General features: G+C 38.4%; 1 protein-coding gene and 1 long non-coding RNA gene across 3 annotated transcripts in view; one reads left to right on the top strand and one right to left on the bottom strand.

Annotated features, from left to right (window-relative positions):
- Window positions 1–13,268, top strand: part of FBXW12 (F-box and WD repeat domain containing 12) — a 25,204-nt gene extending 11,936 nt beyond the window's left edge. Inside the window, 6 exon segments of the mRNA XM_073352177.2 lie at window positions 1,175–1,339; window positions 3,494–3,701; window positions 4,687–4,868; window positions 4,952–5,079; window positions 13,062–13,224; window positions 13,227–13,268. Coding sequence (XP_073208278.1) covers window positions 1,175–1,339; window positions 3,494–3,701; window positions 4,687–4,868; window positions 4,952–5,079; window positions 13,062–13,224; window positions 13,227–13,253 — 873 coding nt within the window. The 3' untranslated portion in view covers window positions 13,254–13,268.
- LOC140914434 (uncharacterized) lies at window positions 319–20,469 on the bottom strand. 2 transcript variants are annotated; one of them, XR_012159862.2, is made up of 3 exons: window positions 20,381–20,469; window positions 19,308–19,408; window positions 319–12,707 (listed from the first exon to the last, which is right to left on the bottom strand). It is a non-coding gene; the product is annotated as an uncharacterized LOC140914434 (long non-coding RNA). The 2 variants fall into 2 exon arrangements; XR_012159863.2 differs by having other exon boundaries at window positions 319–9,172.

Here is a 20,469-nt window from a genome sequence, read left to right as displayed (position 1 = left end):
GCTTCATCCAGTCTCATTTCAAAAGTCTTCAGGGATGGAACTTTAACCACTAGACTGTGTAGATGTGTCTCTTCCAAGGGCTTTAGTTCTCACAGCCTGGAGTTCTGATATTTAGCTTCAAATTTATTATTTTACTAACTTCATTCTTTTTCTGTTGATTATAGCACAGTCATGCTCCCTTGTGTTTATACACTTTGGAGACCATCATATCCCCTTCGAGTTGCTCCTTATCCACATTATATTTAGTTCTTCTAATCTTTCCTCCAAGCCCTCTTCCTTGGACTCCCCTGAGTTTGTCTACATCTTTTTGGAACAAAGTATCTAGAACACAGGAAAATGCCACATACTAAGTGCTTACACAAATGGTTGTAATGTACATTTTCTGCCTTGCTATTACAATGGAACAAGTACAGGCATGTGTGGTGTGGAAGTATGCCAGAGCAGGACAATAGAATTTGAGCTTATTTTGGATAGGAATAGAAAAAGGCTTTATTTATAGTTGTGTCTGTGGGGTTTATTTGGGAAGTGACTGTTTCAGCCCTCTGTGGAGTTAGTGCTGCTAGCGAGGGGATGAGTACTACACATTCCTGTATTTCTCATAACTGCTGGGAACAGGGTTAAGAGGACTGAATGTATATTATAGCAGTTCAAAATTACAGCATAGTGGCATTGTGCTACTGCAGTAGCACTTGATGGACTGGCGGAGAATTGAATTCCCACTTCAGAGACTGGAATCAAAGACGTTGAATCATTAGGAAATCTCTCTCCACTGCCTTTTGTTTCTGCTGCTCCTGATATACAATACATAGAAGGTGTCTGATTCACCACATATAAGGAGGTGGTTCATTCTGTATGCCAACTGCTGTAAGAGCATCGGGAAACCATCTGTGATGACCCCTAAAAATGGACTCTGCTTTTTCTTTTTAAAAGCCTCAGTAGGAAGTTTCCTTTTCTTTTGAATTGACTATGTGGGGGATTTTGTGCTATGCACATCTTGATGTAAGATACACTTTAGTCTTCAAGCCTGGTGCCGATAGTACCACTCGAAGTTTAAATTCAAATGAGACAAAAATGCTTGATGTCATGAGCACGAAACCTTTGGATTCATATAAATTCTTTTTTTACAGAAGCTGGGATGTAACCATGTTTCTTACTCATCTTTTCTTTATTGTAGGTGGCTACTGCAGGAGGTGCTATCTATACGTTAGAAGTTCCTAATCTAAATCAGGTTTCATGTATTGCAGCATTTCAAAACTCTAGCATTGATTTATTACTTTGTTCACCGGACAAGCAATGGCTAGTTGCTGGATCTACTGAGAATGCAAATACATTTCCAAAGGTACAGTATGCTTCACATAAAATTGGAAACTGCATTTAAATATAGGGTCTCTACAACGTTTTAATATAGTGTCTTGCCTTCCTCTTGGATCTATTGGCATATCTTACTGACTAATGGACTCAGCAGCATTTATATACACTAGAACAATCTCTATCTCAAAGTAGGAAAATATTTATTCTTCCTTTGTTAGAATATTTTCCTAATTCACATAAAGAATTTGCCCTTCCTGAACGAAGTGCTCAATGTATTTTATCCCATAAATGTTAATGGCATTACACATAATTTATAATGCACCTTTCTCTGTTACAAAACACTCTGCTTGTAATGCAACAGGCTGAATTTGAATATCTAAAATGTTGCATTATATTTTTTGTGGTGCAAGTAGAGCCTATGTAGCAATTTTCCATATCTGCTAATAACTAATGTGAAAATTAGAAAAATAAAAATACCGTGGAACCTTTGCTGGAAGAGTAAACAAATAACTTGTTCTCAGTATTGGGCATCTGACGCACCTAGTGGGGTTACTGTCAAGCTCTTGATCTTTACAGAATGAGAAATCTTACAACTGAATTTCCTTGCTAACAGCTAGGTTCAGCTAAATTCCAACAAGACACTTTTTTCATCGGAATTTGTTGATTTGTCAAAACCTAAATGGTGTTTTTGGAGAGGGGTAGATTTTGACAAATTTATATTGGACTCCTGCCTGGTTTTCTGCCAGATTGCCTACGCGGACTTCCCTGGATTCAGGACCCTATATCTTCCAGGCCAGTTACTTCCCTCTATTGCCCAGCTTCTGAGAGCCCTGGCTGTAACAGGAGCTTGTGAATCAACACTCCCAGTCAGTTCACCAGGTAGGCTATAGAGGACCCAAGAACTCTGGCAGACGCAGACAAACTGACCATTATTTTCAGTTTCACTGCTGCCCACCACTAAATAGCAGCAGTGAAACTGACAAGATGAGTAACTTGACCAGAATCTGGTCAATTTCACAACTGTTATTCAGTGATGGGCAGCAGTGAGACAATCATTACTTTCCTTAGCAGCTGTCAGGGTTTCTGGGGTCCCCATCTCCACTGCAGCCTACTAGATGGGCAGCCAGGGATCCTAGGGAGCACATTTCATTTTGGAAACACCATGTTTCAGTGTTTCTGAAACAAAATAATGTGGGATTTCAGTTCTGTGAAAATTTGAGGTTTTGGCATTTTTGTCCCAATTCCGGATACATTTTTGCAGAAAATGTTTCCCAACCAGCTTTGAATTCACCCTAGACTCGTATTTGTATAAGAGATATTCTACCATAAATTAGATAACTTGAGCAACAACAAAGTTTCAACCGCCCTTGACAGATCAGATTATGTTTCAGAATGGACACTGAAAAGTTTACTAGAAACACCTCACAAAATAATAAACCAAGCCACAAGTCATTTGTGATCCTTCTTCGTGCAGAAAGTTCCACTTTCGGCAGTACTCTGCTAGCATCCAACACCCCCTATACCCTTTCCACATGCACATTTTAGCACAACTGCCTCTTGGACAAAAGGAAAGTGGAGTGGAATAGCAGAGAATGCTGTCATTAAACATTCAGATACACTGGCAGAGCTGTGTAAGGAATCCAGCTCAGTCTATGGGCAGCTCTACGGTACTGGGCTAAATGGACCTAAGTTACGCAACTCCAGCTATGTGAATAATGTAGCTGGAGTCGACGTACCTTAGGTTGACTTATTGCGGTGTCTACACTGCACTTGGTCGACGGGAGAAACTCTCTCATCGACTTACCTTACGCTTCTGGTTCCAGTGGAGTCTACGGGAGAGTGATCAGTGGTTGATTTAGCGGGTTTTCACTAGTCCCGCTAAATTGACCCTTGGTGGATCGATCACTGGCTGTCAATCCCCTGCTAAATGGAGGCAAGCTCTAAGGCTCAGCTATGCCAGGTCCTATCCCATACTTTCACAAGCATCAAACTCATATTTTTCATTAAGACTGTGATGACTTTTAATAAACCATCGAAAGATAAACTTCAATAAATCTGATTTAGCAAAAAGCTTTTCTTTATGGAAAAAATCCTTAGCAAAAATTATGAAGTCTTTAAGTTTTTTTCATAGATGGCACTGCAGACTGAATAGTATATTTGTCTTCATTTTTCCCTACACCAGATGTTTTATACAGATTGCTTGATTAACCCAGTGGATGAACCACCCGTATCTAGTTCTATGCCTGTCAACAATTGTGCTGTTGTCTGCTGGTTACCAAAAACACCAGCAAGAATAGCAGTAATGCACCAAGATCGCATGGCTGTTCAAAGGAACATCACCGTGTTTGATCTAGCTGTCAAAAAGTCTAAATATAAAACGGAAGTTCTAGGTATGTTTTGATAACTATTGCCTATAAACACTTCATAGCAGAGAAATAATTTTATTCCATTTGTGGTTTTGTTTTTTTCAGTAGTAATCACAAATGTCTACTATTATAGTTCAGGATACAAAACTCTTTCCAAAACATTTTATTTTGGGGATGGAATTTTCTATACTTGGTGTCTCAAGATTTTTTTTAAATGTGGTAAAATCCATTGTTACTTGTTATAGGAGACTGGAAAAAATAAGTTGCATTTGTTGCAGCTGTTCTTCAGAAACTATGCTAATTGGCTTCTGGTTGCAGTTTGAGGTGTTTGAAATTGATCTGTAAAGCTGTGCATAGCTTGTGTCCTTACTGAAGCCAACAATTTCCCTATGTACTGTCCCAGCAGTCAAGCTCAGCTAGGGCACACCGACACACATATCTAGGACTACTCAACTCTGGAAACAATCACTAGCACTGCTCCAACAGAGCCAGCTGACCATTGGGGTATAGTGGCAGGCCCCCCTTTGTTCTCAAGAAGTTACTTAAGGAGTAGAGAGAGGTTTTTTTCCCCCCCCTGTATCCCTTGCAGAATGCAAAAGGATAAGAGGCTAAATTAAAATATACACACACAGTCCCTAGTGGTTAGAAAGTGATTTCCAAAGTCAAGGGACCCTCATCGAGAACACAAAGCCTGCAGCCCCTTATGTAAAAATAGGGCTCCTGTTCAACTGCTTCTCCTGACTATGTAGCTCTATCACAAAGAGAGGGAGACCTATCATGGGATGGTAGAGGTAGATCATGGAAAAGAACATTGATATCATGCTCATAATAAGGAGGCCCAAGCTGTCTGGGCACCAGAGAAGGGGTTTCTTTTTAAAAATAGATATATCGCTATAGATATATATATCTAAACTCTTTATACTGCAGATTGTAATAGAAGTGATTTTAGAGTTGAAATGTAATCTTTGAAGTATGTGTGTTTGCAAGTACTGTATTTTCTTTATAAAAGCTCAACAGATTGCAAGTTTCACACTGCCACAAAGCACTTGGCCTACAACAATTCTCATGGAAGGGCACGGAACAGAAACAATTCTTCTAGGATGTGGATCAAACTTGAAACTATATTCAATTTTTGGGACTCAATTAGAAGCTTTCCAGCATCACAACAATACAATCACTTCAATATGGGTGGTATGTGCCTCAACTGTTTAGTACTAATTTTTTTTGCATTGTTTACTGTACTTTAACTGCAGTATTTTATTTTAAATTGGAAGGATTCTTTTCATGTTGTCACATCATCTTTGGATCTCTCACTCCGTGTTTACACATGGAAAAAAGTAAACAAAATCTCTTCACTGATAAGTCGCTATTACTTACTAGGGGGAACCCACAGATGGTCAAGGTAAGAAAGCTCAATTGGTAACTAGATAAACCTAGCAAGTTGTGATATAAATCAAGCCTTTGTTTATTATATGATTAATTTTCTTCCACTTACAAAAACATGTGAATAACTCAATACATTGAAAGCTGAACTGACATTGGCAATCGACATGAGGCAGATTTTCTTTGAAGACAGCAGCAGTGACACCCCCCCCCCCCATATCAAACTAAAATGACCTTTTTAGGAATAAATTACCCTGCTGTTCAAACAGCTGTGGAAGATACATCACCTTCAGTCATTCAAGCCTTTTTATATGTAAAAAAATTTCTAGTGAACTGAGCATGTGGTTCTTGTATTTTGCATAGTATTCTTTTGTAAAGTCTATTTCTGCTGTAAATCATCTGTCAAAGTCACGTAAATCATCTGTCAAAGTCACACCTTTATTTTTCAGTAAGTTGTATCTATGTTTTGAGAAGCTGCAGTGTAATGGAGTTTAAACTCCAGGCAGAGCTTATGCAACATACTGCCAAGGCAATATTCAGGCTCTCCTCCTGCCACACTCTGAAAGTTTAGGGTACCTAAGTGCTTTGGGCTGCTAGATTAAAATAATATTGTTTTTAAAGTTTTTAAACACATTAATTGTAAAACTAGCTCCCTGTTAAAAGGTTTTCAATTTAACTTGTTCTGTTCACAATTTTTCCCGCAACAGGGGCTTTACAGATGTGGCCTGTGACAACATCAGCATCGTAGGTGTGGTAGCTGAAAGTGACGAAACAAGTATTTTAAGAGCATATTCCTTTAACCTGTAAATGGAGAAACATTTAATAATCCTTCATTTTAGCTGCAGTTGTAGGTGTTTCTTAGCTAGAGGAGTTCCCTTTGAGCAATATACTGTGATAAGCTTTGTGAACACCCCCCTTTGAATAGAAGAGATGCTGATGAGCACCATGAAGCTAGGTCCCCTCACTCAGAAACCATCAGCTGTGGGGTTAAGTAAAAGCCTGTGTGGTAGCCATAAAAATAATGCTACCACCACGTAGCATATATACTGAAGTTTAACCACAACGGCTAGAGATCATACCTAAGCTGTACTTCATCTAGTACAATTGTGGAATAAAAATAGTCCTTTAAAATACACTCATTTCAGTGATGCCACAGCTATTTATATTATAGCCTTTAGAATGCAGTATCTCAATAAGTAAACTTCACTTTCCATTATGAAAATTTAGGTACGCTTACCCTAAATAAAGAGTCATACAACAGTTTGAAATTTATTGGCTCTGCAACGAAGTACAATTAGGCTCATGGGAAATACTCAATACATGCTTTAATGCAAAAAAAATAGAGGAAGGAAACAATTCTTGAACCTGGTTCTGTCAATATAGTGTGGGTCAGTGCAACATCTCCTGGCATGGTGTTTTATCCAGAAGATGTATGATACTGTGAAGTACTGAAGTACATACTAACTACCCCTTAGTAACATAGCAGGAGACATCTTTTCCACACCTGCAAGATTTAGACCAACATGAAGTCTTGAAAAAAGTACATAACTCTGCTATACATTTATAGTGCAATGGTATAGTCACAGAACAGTTTGTTCTCTCACACATCTACAGGAAAGGACCCCTATACTTCCATTGCTTGTGATTCATTCAACATTATTTGTTTTTAAGCTGGCTGCAAGTCTTCCCTTAAGAAAACCATTTTAGATGTTTAATCATGGATAAAGAGTTTTAAAGCTTGATTTTATTCATCTTATAGAAAATTTGAGTTGTCATTAAGAACCTGAGACTTTCATAAGCATTGAGTACTTTAAGAGGTACATCCCTCACTTCTAATATCATTAAAAGTCACCTGAAATAATATACCTTAACTCTCTCATTCAGTGCTGGAAAATCTTAGCTAATCTTGAAAGGCAGGAGAGAGAGACTCTTACCATATTACATCACTCATTTTTACTAAAAGAGCAAATAGTGTGTTCTGTTTGTCCTCAAAAGCAACACTATACATGGGTTGTCAGAATGAGTCTGTTGCTGCCACACTTACTTTCATTAAAACTTATGATCAAATATGTTTGGCTTACACCAGTTTTTTCTTCACATATCAAAGCTGCAGAAGTTTAGACTGAGCCAAAATGGTCCTGTTGTAATAATAAAGCCCTAAGAAAGGCAGCAGGTTGTATAGTTAACTCCTTGTGAGCAAAATCCCTGCCCTAAAACTATGCAACCTACTACCTCTTCCTAGGAGCCCACTGTTTCTTCTGCAGTTCTTCTATTTAGCAGCTGCACTGTGAAATCAGCTGTTAACTTTTATTGCAGTTTCTTTTGACTTTGTTTTCAGACATACATATACTGTGACATTTTACATTCATTTATATTTCCAGATAACCTCAGCTTTATTTCACTATATTTGGTAATAAGTCAGGAATGGTGGATCAGTTACAGAAGTTGTCTCTAGACTAAAAACCTTGATGACTGATATACTGCTTCAGATTCACCTTAATTAAGTCCACTACCACTTGTTCAGTCAGAACAGCCCCTAAAATTAATCACTTATCAGGTAGCTCCTTCTCCCACACAATAAACGAGTCAGGGTTTAACCATTTTAGGCAGTGAAAGAACAAGTTTGAGCCTATGCCATTTAAAAAATAAAATGTAACCAGCTCAGATTTATTGGGTAAAGAAAACCTTCTGGGGCTCATAACCCACCAGGATGGTTAAAATAGGCATCAGGGGATCATAGCCATCCTACACTCTGATGGGGATTACACCCTCCCATTTAGTAAGATGCAAAGAAAAAGTGGAGAACCACTAACTGAATCTCACTCCCTAGCCTTGGGGTGGGGGAGAAGAAGTGGAGAGAGACAGTGAAATGTTTATACAAGATAGTACTGCTGAAGTCATTTTCTCACAAATCAATTTACGGGCTACATGCTATCAGGGCACCCATGAATTTTGAAACTTGTGTGTGACTGTCTGACCACTTTAAGTCAAGATTAGTAATGTAACAGAACACATTTGAAAGACCATTTGTATATGAACACATCACTCACCTTTGAAAAAAAAATTCAGCACAGTAGCCAAATCCAATGTTAGGGTGTGCCACATTAGCATTTAGTGCTATAAATCCAGCCACTCAAATCACCTGAAAGTCCACTCACCAACTGTAAACTCAGGATGCTCAACTAGCATGCAAAGGAACTGCAGATTTTTTTTTACTCCTCGGGGAAGGCAATAGATTGTATAGTTATCTCCTGAACAGGGTAAAATAACTACCCTACAACTATACAATCTACTACCTCACTCCAATAGAGAAAATTGTACTTAACAGTCCTAGTTTCAGGAAATATAGCTTAGCTACACAGCTATTCAGCTTTGAACAAGTTGTATCTTATGGCACCAATTACCACTACTAGTATTTTGCTTAATTAGAAATGCAACAGTTTTAGTTTTTAAATTACCCCATGCAATATACAGTTAAGATGAAATCTATTCTTCCATACCTGTGTTTCTCCCCTAAAGAGAATTAAAAAAAAAAATCTAACTTGAAAATCAGAATGGTAAAGAAACTGACTTTCCTGGGATAAACAAATCCAGACATACATATCAACTCTGCTATTCTACAGAAATGTATTTCCTCTGCCCACAAGCCCTTTGACCTAGAGAAGGTCTGAAGAACTGGACAATAAACTTTAAAGCGAAAGATCTGACATTGCTGATTTTCTGCTGCTTTAGGAAAGACAGTAGATTGTATAGTTATCTCCCAGTTGTGGGTATGACCCTAAAACTATACAACCTACTACCTCATCCCACAGTGCAGGCATCTTCTTAGTTCAGATGTAGAGGGAATGTTGTTTTACTAAAGACAAGTTAGCTACAAGACAGCATCTATATTATACATAACAGTTTACCAGAGAGAAAGCTTCCCCATGCAACAAGTTACTTAGAAAGATTTTGATCTCAGACTTTTTTAAAAATTATACCAACCATTGGGGCTCTCAAGACTTCACCACTGGATAGACAGCAAGATGCAGAGCAAGAAAGGAATCTAAAAATCAATTTTCTTTTAAAAATGGGTTAAATTACAATCTTCTTCCATAGATGTAATCTCAAATCTGAAAGTAGAACAAAGACAGTATCAGAAATCTTACATACAGACCTACATCACTTATTCCTTTTGTGAATTAATAGCAACAGTGAAACCTAAATACCATGGCTTTCTTCAGCCAATGTTTCTAGTTGTACCAGTGTAAGGGCTTAATGCCTATAAACTAGACCAAATACAAAATGTAATACCATGAACTACCAGTGTTTTAAACTGATTTAGCGTATGGCAGTTATATGCTAACTTTAAATCTAACAGTACAAAAGTGCTACTTTGCAGTATATCAGTCAGCAAATTGTTACCGCAGATCTTAGATTAACTTCTTGGGGGCAGAGACTACCTTGATGTACATACAGCACAATACTGCTTTGATCCTGATTGGGCCCCTCTAGGCTCTACAATATGAATTCAACTTGTTTCTCCAAAAGCAACTTAAAATGTACTTAACTTTTAAAAAAGTTAAGATGTACTAATTCAGTCGGATGTAAATTTAAAGGCAGTTTCCACACTAGCATCCGATGAAGTGAGCTGTAGCTCACGAAAGCTTATGCTCAAATAAATTTGTTAGTCTCTAAAGTGCCACAAGTACTCCTTTTCTTTTTACTAGCACTTCAGTTGACTATGATCCTGAACAGGGCGGGGTGGGGACGGGACCTAAATCTAAGCGTGGGCCAGGCAGATACGTATGATTTAGAATCCACTCCTTGGCAAAAGTAGCTTGAAAACAGGGAATGGGGGAGGAAAGCTGATTTATACTTGGAAAAATAATTAACAGCCTGAAATAAGTATTTAGCAGTGAAGCTTTCTAAACAGTTCAAATACTATGCATGTACTAGATTTTCTTCACAATTCTACTTTAAGATTCTCAGACAAGTCTTCCAACAAAGCCTTAATACAACCAGTGATCCAGTGCATTTACACACAAACGGATGACATTATTCCTCCATGAACAGCAAACAAAAGCAAAAAAATGTTTCCAAAATTCTTCAATTCTGTACCTTCATTTGTACAAAATACTGACAATGAATTTTAGTGGATTGCTTTTAAGATTCTGCCATGGATTAGCATAAACCCCAGACCTGCTTTCATGAACCTTATGCCTATCATAATTTAATTTTTTTAAGTATTTCATTGCACAGATGGGCATAAGCTGTTGGTCCTAATTCCCAAAACAGAAATAAATTTGAACAGTAGCATTGGAACAAGATCAGAAGCTATTATACAGATTCGGCACAACCTTATTTAGATTAGCTCAGGGTAGGCAAAGATCCTGGAATCAGATGTGAAATAAAAAAAATACGTGCAGAAAGACTAAAAATCTTTTCATGAGATTCTTTGCTTTTCCATATGAGTTTTCACTAGCAAAGCAGAGAGCTGTGCAAAGGTAACTCATATCCAAGACACAGAGTCTGCTGATGCCTTCTCTGTGCAGTGCGGTGAATTGTGTCAGATTAAGCCAAACAGGTGTAACCCAAAGCTGTTCCTCTATCACTCACTGAGACAGTGAATCCAGTGGGTTTAATGAAATCCAAGATGCATAACAAATCTGCAAAAGCACAGGTCTAAATTTCTACACTACACCCTTAAAATCCAAAGTTATTTATAGTTTTAAATGTGTCTAAAATTGTCTGTAACAAGGGTTTACATGGCAGCAACATAGCATACCAAAACCACAAAGTATAAAGACAGTAAAACTGCATTACTAGAAGCCCATTGCTCTAACTCTCATACATAAAGTAGACTGTTTTTGGAAGTTTATATTGTAAATGTTGTTGAAACCAGTGTGGCTTTTTCATAATTTTGAATTACAGAGGTTAAGACAACATATTGGAAACCATAAAAAGCATGCAAGGCTCTGCCTTAGTTTTACTTCTGAAGCTACAAAATTCCCATATTAACTTGTTACAAGAAATTGGCAGGCTGCAAATCATTTCCCCTCTCCATCACCTTTTCCATCACTAGACTAGCTTGCTGTTCCTCAATATACAAGTGCCTGTAGTTGCTTTCAACTCAATGTAAGAAAACACATTTCCCCCATACAGGCACTTTTTGGTATTAAGTTTAAGAGCAGACAAACCATACCTGAACAAGGATGTAATGAAATTAAACTCTACTAACCCTGTTTTATCTTTCTAATATAGTACTTTTATAGTGCAGTCTGTCATAGGGTCTTAAAACATTTTAATGAAATCTCAAATACCAGTTTGAGTACGTTCAGTCCTCATTTTACCAATGAGGAAGATGTCACTGGTCATCATACAGCACGCCAGAGTGGGAAGCAGACTCAGTGTGACTCCAGCTCTTATAGTCTGTCCATCAGATTATGCTTAAAGATAATGGCTGTTGATTACATGCTGCAATAACTAGATGGTCAGGCTACCATCACTCATTTTCTTCACTGTTTTGAGCTATAAATTTAATCCAACATATCTCAGCGCTCACTTCCATCCGAACGGAAAAAGCATCCTATGTTTCTTACATTATCCAGTTGTGAAAATAAATATGCACCACTCAAGATATTGAAGTCCATTTTTTCAAAATGATTGAAAATGGGTTTCTGCGGCCTTTAAATCTTAATAAAGTTTATTCTTAATGAAAAAAACCTGTCTTTTGGACTATAATTTATAAACAGGTATCTGAAGTTATTTAAAGGTTTTCTCTGCTTTCTAGAAGCCCAGCACCTTTTAATCCTCTGATGGGTGAAGTTGTGGATTAATTCTCAGTTTTTATTCCAAAAAAGTTTCTATAAATTCCAATTTCTTTTTTCTAGGGAGAAACTTAGAATTTACTATTCCTGACTGGAACTACTGTGGTATTTTTATAGAGCACTGCAATACAGAATTGATGACTTCCTCTTCCCCAAACTAGATGAAAGAATTAAATAGAGAATTTTTGTATTTTGGAAGTTTAGCAAACATAACTTCCAGAAAATGACCACATTTTAAAATATCTCAAGAAGTTTTATAGCAGATGTCTTTATGTATGTTTATAAAATGCAGGCAGACTAAGAACCCACTGGAACAAAATTAAAGTTCTAAAAAAAGAATAATCAGGTGTTTGGAATTTCAATTTGTATTTTTACAGTTAGTGGTTACCTCAGCTTGAGATACACAAGTAGTAAATGCCTACAGTACAAGCAGTCACACCTGTAAGTTTTGCATTCTACAGTCAACTAGTGATTGTCACATTTAGTTATAGTATATCTTAAATTCACTGAAATAAGTGAAATGCAAGTTCCACATGTCTTAATCTTCAACTACAGAAGTGAAGAAGTATGGTACTGTACTGAATAAGCAAGATAAAATTGATTCATTTATATTTTCATATAGGACCAACAGGGTGCAAAGGGCAAGTTTACTGCTCATTACTCTGCTCCAATGGGAGTTGTCTGTGGTCACCAGGTGCTGCTTCTCCCCTGCATACAACTTCACCAGGTGGTGATCCAGGACCATCTACCAAAGTACCAGACCTCCCCATTCCAGCTGCAGTAGTCGGCAGAAATGAATTCAGGGCATCCTAGTCTCCAACCAGACTAGCAGGATTCCCTATAGAGGACAGAGGTCTAAGCTTCCAATCTGGGCTTTAATTTCAGTCCCAAATCTCCTGTAGAGAAGTAGCAGCTCTACAGTACATTAAAACCTCAGAATTAAACACCAGAGTTATGAACTGACCAGTCACCCACACTCCTCATTTGCACACTTCTGGTTCCAATCAGGCAGAAGCAGAGGGAGGGAAAAGCAAATACAATGCAGTACACTGTGTTAAATGTAAACAACTAAAAAATAAAGGGAAAACTGCATTTTTCTTCTGCATAGTACAGTTTCAAAGCAGTATTAAGTCAATGTTCAGTTGTAAGCTTGAAAGAACCCTAACGTTTTGTTCCTTTACTAACATTTCAGAGTAATGAACAGCCTCCATTCCCAAGGTGTTCATAGCTACAGTAGAACCCGAGTTGGGCTACCTACAAATCCAGCCACTCTTCCCAATGCTGCTGGGACTCATTTGTACACCAGGTCCCACCTGACTACCTTCAGATTGCTTCTGTTATTATTGGGTCTTTTTCTTTTTTCTTTTTTTTTAAAAACATGTGATCATCATTCTGCAACTATTTTTCACTGAGCTTTCAGAATGCATTTAAAATTCTAATACACTACAATATACTGACTAACCTGTGTGGGGAATTGTTCATGACCATTATGAGACTTGCTAAAATGTGTAGGCTTAAGTTTAAAAAAAATGAATTATTTGCTTATATGTTATTTCTCTTTTGTTTGATCTGTGTCTTACTACATTACAACATAAGACACAAATAGCTCATGCCCACTAACACATTCTCCAACTGTGAAAGAAGGGAAACTGGCCCCAGGAAATGGTTGCTAGTGGATTTTCGTCTATTACAATTCTGGAGATGACAAGGTATACAAATTTGCAAGAAAAAATTCTAGTGAAGTTCCATTTCATCTTATCTAGGTCCTTGGAATGGTGACACTGCTCTGTTTCCATATTCAATTTTCAACTCAGGAGTAGCAGTTACTAAAGATGACTGAGCAGTCCTTGTAGGAGCTTACCAGCAAACTATAAAAACCCGTTAGCTGTGAGACGGATACAGCTTTAATACACTACAAAATGACAGACTATTCTGATCCAAATTTTCTCTAAAGGCAAAGGAATAAAAATTTTAACTCTGCAAGACAGCACACAACCATAGTTGTAGGCAACCTGTTAAAGTACAAGTTTCTCAATTTAAATCAAAGCTCCAATACTTTTTTTTTTTTTTTTTTTTTGGAAAATACAAAGGAGAAAACTGAAGATTCTAAGAATGGTGGGAAAATTTTCAATAACTTTTTAAAATTTAAATTTTTATTTGCAGGGTGCTAGTTCTTTACTTTCATCCCATTTTATAGTCAAACTACTGAAGTAGAGGGTTTTTTTACTTGTTTAATGATTTTTCTTCTTATAAATTTTAAACTTAAAATGGTCATCTATACTAAACACATGTCCAGGGTCACTAATATCCTCACTGTAAAAGCATCAGAAACAAACAAAATCAGCAAGTAGCCCCAGCTAAATTTGCAGCTACTCCACCTTCTGATACAGTATATTGAACTTCCACAAATCAAGAAAGCTAAAATGCCCTGACAAGGATATACTTTATCAGAGTTTGCAATTTGAAATTAAGGGGACTTAGGCAATGAAGGGTGCAATTTTCAGAGCACAACTATGGGCTTTCGTGCCTAAACTTAGGCTTGCTTTTTTTTTTTTTTTTTAAATGTACTGAAAGTCTAAACTTTGTTAACACAGACCATTTTGCTTTGTAGGAACAGAGTTTATGCCATTAGGAGAAGAACTGAATAAAAATAGTTTTAGCCCTCAATAATCCAAACATACTTAACTTTAAGCCTGAATAGTCCCACTAAAGACAACTGGACTATACATGGTGAATACAGTTATGTATTTACTTCAGTGTTTACAAGATCAGAACAATAATTTTCACTTTTTTGCTGTAGTTAATTTTGTACTACTCAAAATACTCTGCAACTAGTGGCTCCTTACAATATTTATAATGTAGCATATGAATTTTAAATTTCAATAGCACAAGTTTTCAAATGGATTTACAAAGCCTAAATCTGATTTAAATCAATGGTTCAAAGTGACTGTATCAAAGCATTTTACATTACTTCTAATTTCAGTAAATGATTGCAAACAGGAATATCAGATATTGAGGTCTGTGTTTTTAAGAACTGAGGGGTACCTGCCAAGAGTACTAGACATGTTTGGAGATAAAAGATTTACAAAAACAAAATTAGAAAGTGACTACTGCCTACTGTCACCAACAAACTTTAAAAAGCTGTTAACTTCAGTGTATTACTTCTAGGGTAGTAAACAATCTGCTATAGATTGTTATAGTAAACAGCATGCTATAGATCAAATCTCTTCAGACAAGATGATACATTAACATAAATATCGGTAATAACTTAATGTACAAGTGATAGTGCTATGGTCAGAAAAGTACACAACACACCCTGATGCCCAAATATTTGCTTAGTTTACTTAAAGACAATATAATCGAGATTTGAACAACGAATCTTGGGAGTCCTGCCTTCTAATCAAACAGCTCTGCCAGTAACTTGCTGTGTAACTTTCAAGTCATTTAATCTGTATTTCATTTTACCATCTGTAAAACAGATGCAAGTGTTTACCTTCCTCCAGAGGTTGAAACTGTTTTACCTACATGAAGGGCCTTGAGGCCATAGATTTGTCAAGCAACACAACAGTAAGCCTGCAAGCAGCAATCTAGTTTTATCTGCTGTATCAAAGTCACCAGCTACTCCTAACTCCAAGACCATAAACTATTGAAGGTAGGTTATGTGTACAGCAAAAAAACCAATTAGATATCAGGTTGAGCATGCAGTGCTGATGCTGGAACAAACATTTTAATCTGGAAACAAAAATGTTTGACATAACTGAAATAAAAGTATAGAACAAAGCACTGTTTCTTCTAACTACAACCACTCCGAACTGTTGCCCAATTTTTACATAAACATTGCTGATCTCACCATCTTTTCGAATCAACTGCTCTAGTAATACAGTCTTCCACTGAACAGAAGTTTGCCATTTCCTTTTTTAGTTAGCTGAAGAACTACAGCATTCTGAATGACTGTATTTCACAGAACAATTGGAGTGCCAGTTATTTATTTCCCCTGAAATGTCTGTTTCATAATGCATGTGTTTCCATTATGATATTATGTACTCCCAGGATGGGGAATGTTTACTTTATCATATCAAGTATCAATTGTTTACTTCTGATATTTAATTCCCCACCTGATATGCTTTTCAGAGGGTGGCTTATTAAGAGAGAAATTTAATAAAAGGAAAAGCATAAGTTGGACTTATGCCTGAATCAAAATTAAGGTGTCATTCTTTTAAAAGACAATGTAACAAGATGTCCACATGCATCCTTGTTTTCCTACTTCATTCCCTTGTGTTTTTCTGTGAGGATTAACACCCGAGACAAATAGTTGATTTGTTCCCATTAACAGAGCAGTTGTCTCACTCCTATGTTAATTTCAGGTGTCAATATAAACTGATTAAAGGACTGAATAATTAAAGGTTTAACAAACTGTGGGTTTGAATAGAGACTGGGAGTGGCTGGGTCATTACACATATTGACAAAAAGAAAAGGAGGACTTGTGGCACCTTAGAGACTAACCAATTTATTAGAGCATAAGCTTTCGTGAGCTACAGCTCACTTCCTCAGATGCATCTGAGGAAGTGAGCTGTAGCTCACGAAAGCTTATGCTCTAATAAATTGGTTAGTCTCTAAGGTGCCACAAGTCCTCCTTTTCTTTTTGCGAATACAGACTAACACTGCTGTTACTCTGAAACCTACACATATTGACTATTTCTCCATGTTAAGTATCCTCACACCTTCTTAAAAAGAACAGGAGTACTTGTGGCACCTTAGAGACTAACAAATTTATTAGAGCATAAGCTTTCGTGGGCTACAGCCCACTTCATCGGATGCATGCAGTGGAAAATACAATAGGATGATTTTATATACACAGAAAATGAAACAATGTGTGTTACCATACACACTGTAACAAGAGTGATCCAAAGAAGTGAGCTGTAGCTCACGAAAGCTTATGCTCAAATAAATTGGTTAGTCTCTAAGGTGCCACAAGTACTCCTTTTCAGTTAAGGTGAGTTATTACCAGCAGGAGAGAGATTATTGTAGTGATAATCAAGATGGGCCTTTTCCAGCTGTTGACAAGAATGTGTGAGGTACAGTGGGGGGGAGGGGGGGAAATAAACATGGAGAAATAGTTTCACTTTGTGTAATGACACATCCACTCCCAGTCTTTATTCAAGCCTAATTTAATGGTGTCCAGTTTGCAAATTAATTCCAATTCAGCAGTCACTCGTTGGAGTCTGATTTTGAAGTTTTTTTGTTGTAATATTGTGACTTTTAGGTCTGTAATCGAATGACCAGAGAGACTGAAGTGTTCTCCTACTCGTTTTTGAATGTTATAATTCTTGATATCTGATTTGTGTTCATTTATTCTTTTACATAGAGATTGTCCGGTTTGGCCAGTGTACATGGCAGAGGGGCACCTTCTTGTCAACTGTCTAAATGGGCCATCTTGATTTTCACTACAAAAGTTTTTTTCCTCCTGCTGATAATAGCTCATCTTAATTAGCCTCTTACTCCACCTTTTAATGTTCTCTGTATGTATCTCTATCTCCTTACTATATGTTCCATTCTATGCATCCGATGAAGTGGACTGTAGCCCTCAAATTTATTAGAGATCTGTTAAAGTGAAGTCCCATTTACTAAAAACTCTGGATTTTTTCCTATATCTTGGGGTTTTAAGATACATTCACCTCTACTGTAAAGAATTAGAAGTTCAATAAAAATAAAATCATTAAATGCTTTCTGAAGTACAAAAAAAATTGTAATTCTGATCAACAAATGCTATCTCAAACCCCCAGCAGAATTTGATCCTATTTTTCCATGATCAATTTTATTCTTTAGGCACTAAATGTACATTTATATCCTAGTTAGATTCTTTTAAAAAAAAGATCTAACTAGCAAATTTTTAGCATTTTATTTATTTCTCATGATACTTCCTGGGTAAGAGCAAATCTTTCTAATAGATCTAAGAATATAATTTTTAGAGAGAAATGAGTTATAAATGGGGGTAAGTGGCTATGATGACCTTGAGTCAGAGGGAATTAGTTTACACTTACTATAGATTAAAAAACCTTAGAGACAATTGAAGATTAAGCAGTGCAAGAAAATCATTAGTAGTATATTAATAGCATACACCACAACTTTAAGGATTTTATAGTAATACAAGGTAATGGCAAGACCTACTTGGGTACAATGTTGTTTTGCGCTCTGGCCTTTAACAGACTAAATTTTAACTGACAACTACTAGCCAGGATGAAAGTTAACCTGTGCCACCGCAGCTCCTGCAACAGCTACATAATATTTATGTATTTAAATGTGAATCAGTCAACTTCTTTTTTAACAACACAATTTAGTCTTCACAGATGCATAGAGTCCAAGATCCGAAGGGACTTTTGTGATCATGTAGTCTGACTCCCTGTTAGTTGCAGGCTATAGAATTTCCCCTGCAAAAATTCCTAGAGTATTTTTTTTAAATCCAATCTTGATTTAAAAATTGCCAGTAATGGAGAATCCATCACAACCCTTGGTAAATATTTTCTACTTTTAAATTACCCTCACTGTCACTTCCAGTCAGAATTTATCTAGCTTCAACTTCCAGCCATTGGTGTTATATATAACTTTTTCTGTAGACTGAAAAGTCCATCATCAAGTATTTATTCTTGATGTAGATATTTACAGATTAATCAAGTCAATTTCCACACTATCCCACCCTCAGTTAAAAAACAGAAACAAAAATTTGATACTCCATTTGCCTCTCTGAATTTATCCTCATCAGCATTTCCACCAACCTACTCATACACAGGGCTTCCAAAATTTATTAGACACCTATTTACCAAAAGACAATTAAAATGAAGAGTCCAATTTTCAAGTACAGTATCCAGGTGAAGAACCAAGCTCCCACTATCTGGTCCCTGAATTCCCACCAGCGTACTTCCTCAGTACTCTGGTCCTGGGCTCAATATTTTGTAGCCTCTGGGCAATAGGTGTCTGATAAACTTGAAACTCTGCCTTCCCCCAGCTGCAGGAAAGGAAAAAGGAACATTAGTGCATTTGTCAGTCTTATAATTGCAGTATCACACATGTCATTGTCATCAGTTAACACTTGCTCCTGAATAAATCAGAATTACATTGGCAGCTCTTCTCTCTACAGCTGAACATAATCCAAACGTTTGTTTTATGAAAATTACAGCAGCCAGTATAAGTACTAGATTGTATGATAAGCACTGGTAACTATATTACAGCAATACATAACACAACTGATTATTCCCAATCTAGAATGTATTATCATCCCTATCTGTGTTAGATAGAAGCAGCTATGCATAATAGCTGCAACCTAGACATACTTCAAAATGCTAGTGCTTAAATATACAACACAAGCGCCTTGCACTTTGCACTTTATTAAGCATGGAATTCATTCTGCAAACAGAAACACCTTTTTTTCTTCAAAAAACACCTTTTTTACTCCACCAGGTCTGTTTTAAAGCCGGGTCACAGTTGTCAATACTCTGCAGGTCGTAGCAGCAGTTTCAAAGCTTCAAACGTTTTTGGTCAAATCTGTTGAAGCCGAACCAAGAGATAAAGCGCATTAACAGTCCGTTACCTGTTCAAAGGGCACTGCAGCGTGAAAACCTTCGGTGAAGTGAGTTACATTCGCTTCCCCAGTCACTTCATCTCATCGGGGCTTATTAGCTGCGAACTGCCCATCCCACCCACAGCATCCTCCTGCCGCACCACAGCCGCCTGACGCTTGCGACTTCGGCCAAGGGCACCGGGGATGCCGGGTTTCCCGGCGGCCCCGCAGAGCAGCGGGAGCTGGGGCTCACCTGCCTACCCGCGCCATTAAGGAGGCAGAACTGAGAGTCACCCCAAGAAGGGCCGGCAGCCGAGCGGGGGTGGGCGGCTCACGCCACCGATCGCTCCGGTCCGGCCGCTGAGGAATCAGTGGCTCCTCTTGTCCGGAGGGTTTCGGGGGGAAGAGAGCACCCCTCCCCGCCAAGGTCTCCCCTGCCCACAAACATGATAGCGGAAGTGACGTTACCAGCCCCTAGTAGCCCCCGCAGCCTATCACTCATGGGAACGGAAACCATATAGCGAATCAGCAGCGCCCAAGGGCGGCACTTCCGGGGCTTCATGTTAGTCTGAGAAGGGGGGGGGGTGAAAAAACCTTAAATGCAAAAACACGTGAGCGGAGGGAGATGGTTGAAAGTCCCCACCCGCGGCGGCCGCGGCGCCCCCGGGAAGGAGCCATGGTGCAGCCCGCCCCACGCACGCGGTCCCGCACCACAGGCAGCCGCCAGAAGAGGACACGGTCCAACCGCCGCTTCCTACCGAGCAGGCAGTCGCTAGGGCGAGCTCGGCCGGCAGCCAGCACCGCCCCTCAGCCAGTAGGGAGCCGCACCGCTTCCCCTGCAGGCCCCAGGCCTCTCTGACCGCCGGGAAGCCCCCATTCGCCCTAGGGCCGCTAGCCCCGGAGGCCTCTAGCCGGGCGCTGCCCTGCGAGCCATGGCGGCGCTGCAGCCCCATTACCTGCTGCAGGCTGACCCGGAGCGGCGCCCAGGACCCGGATAGAGTCGCTCGTCGCAGCTGCCCTGTGGCCGCTCGTCGCGATGCATCAC

This window comes from Lepidochelys kempii, chromosome 7 (assembly GCF_965140285.1).
Source record: "Lepidochelys kempii isolate rLepKem1 chromosome 7, rLepKem1.hap1, whole genome shotgun sequence".
Classification (NCBI taxonomy): Eukaryota; Metazoa; Chordata; order Testudines; family Cheloniidae; genus Lepidochelys; species Lepidochelys kempii.
Note: the sequence above shows the minus strand (reverse complement) of the source record. Positions and strands in the feature narration are given on the sequence as shown.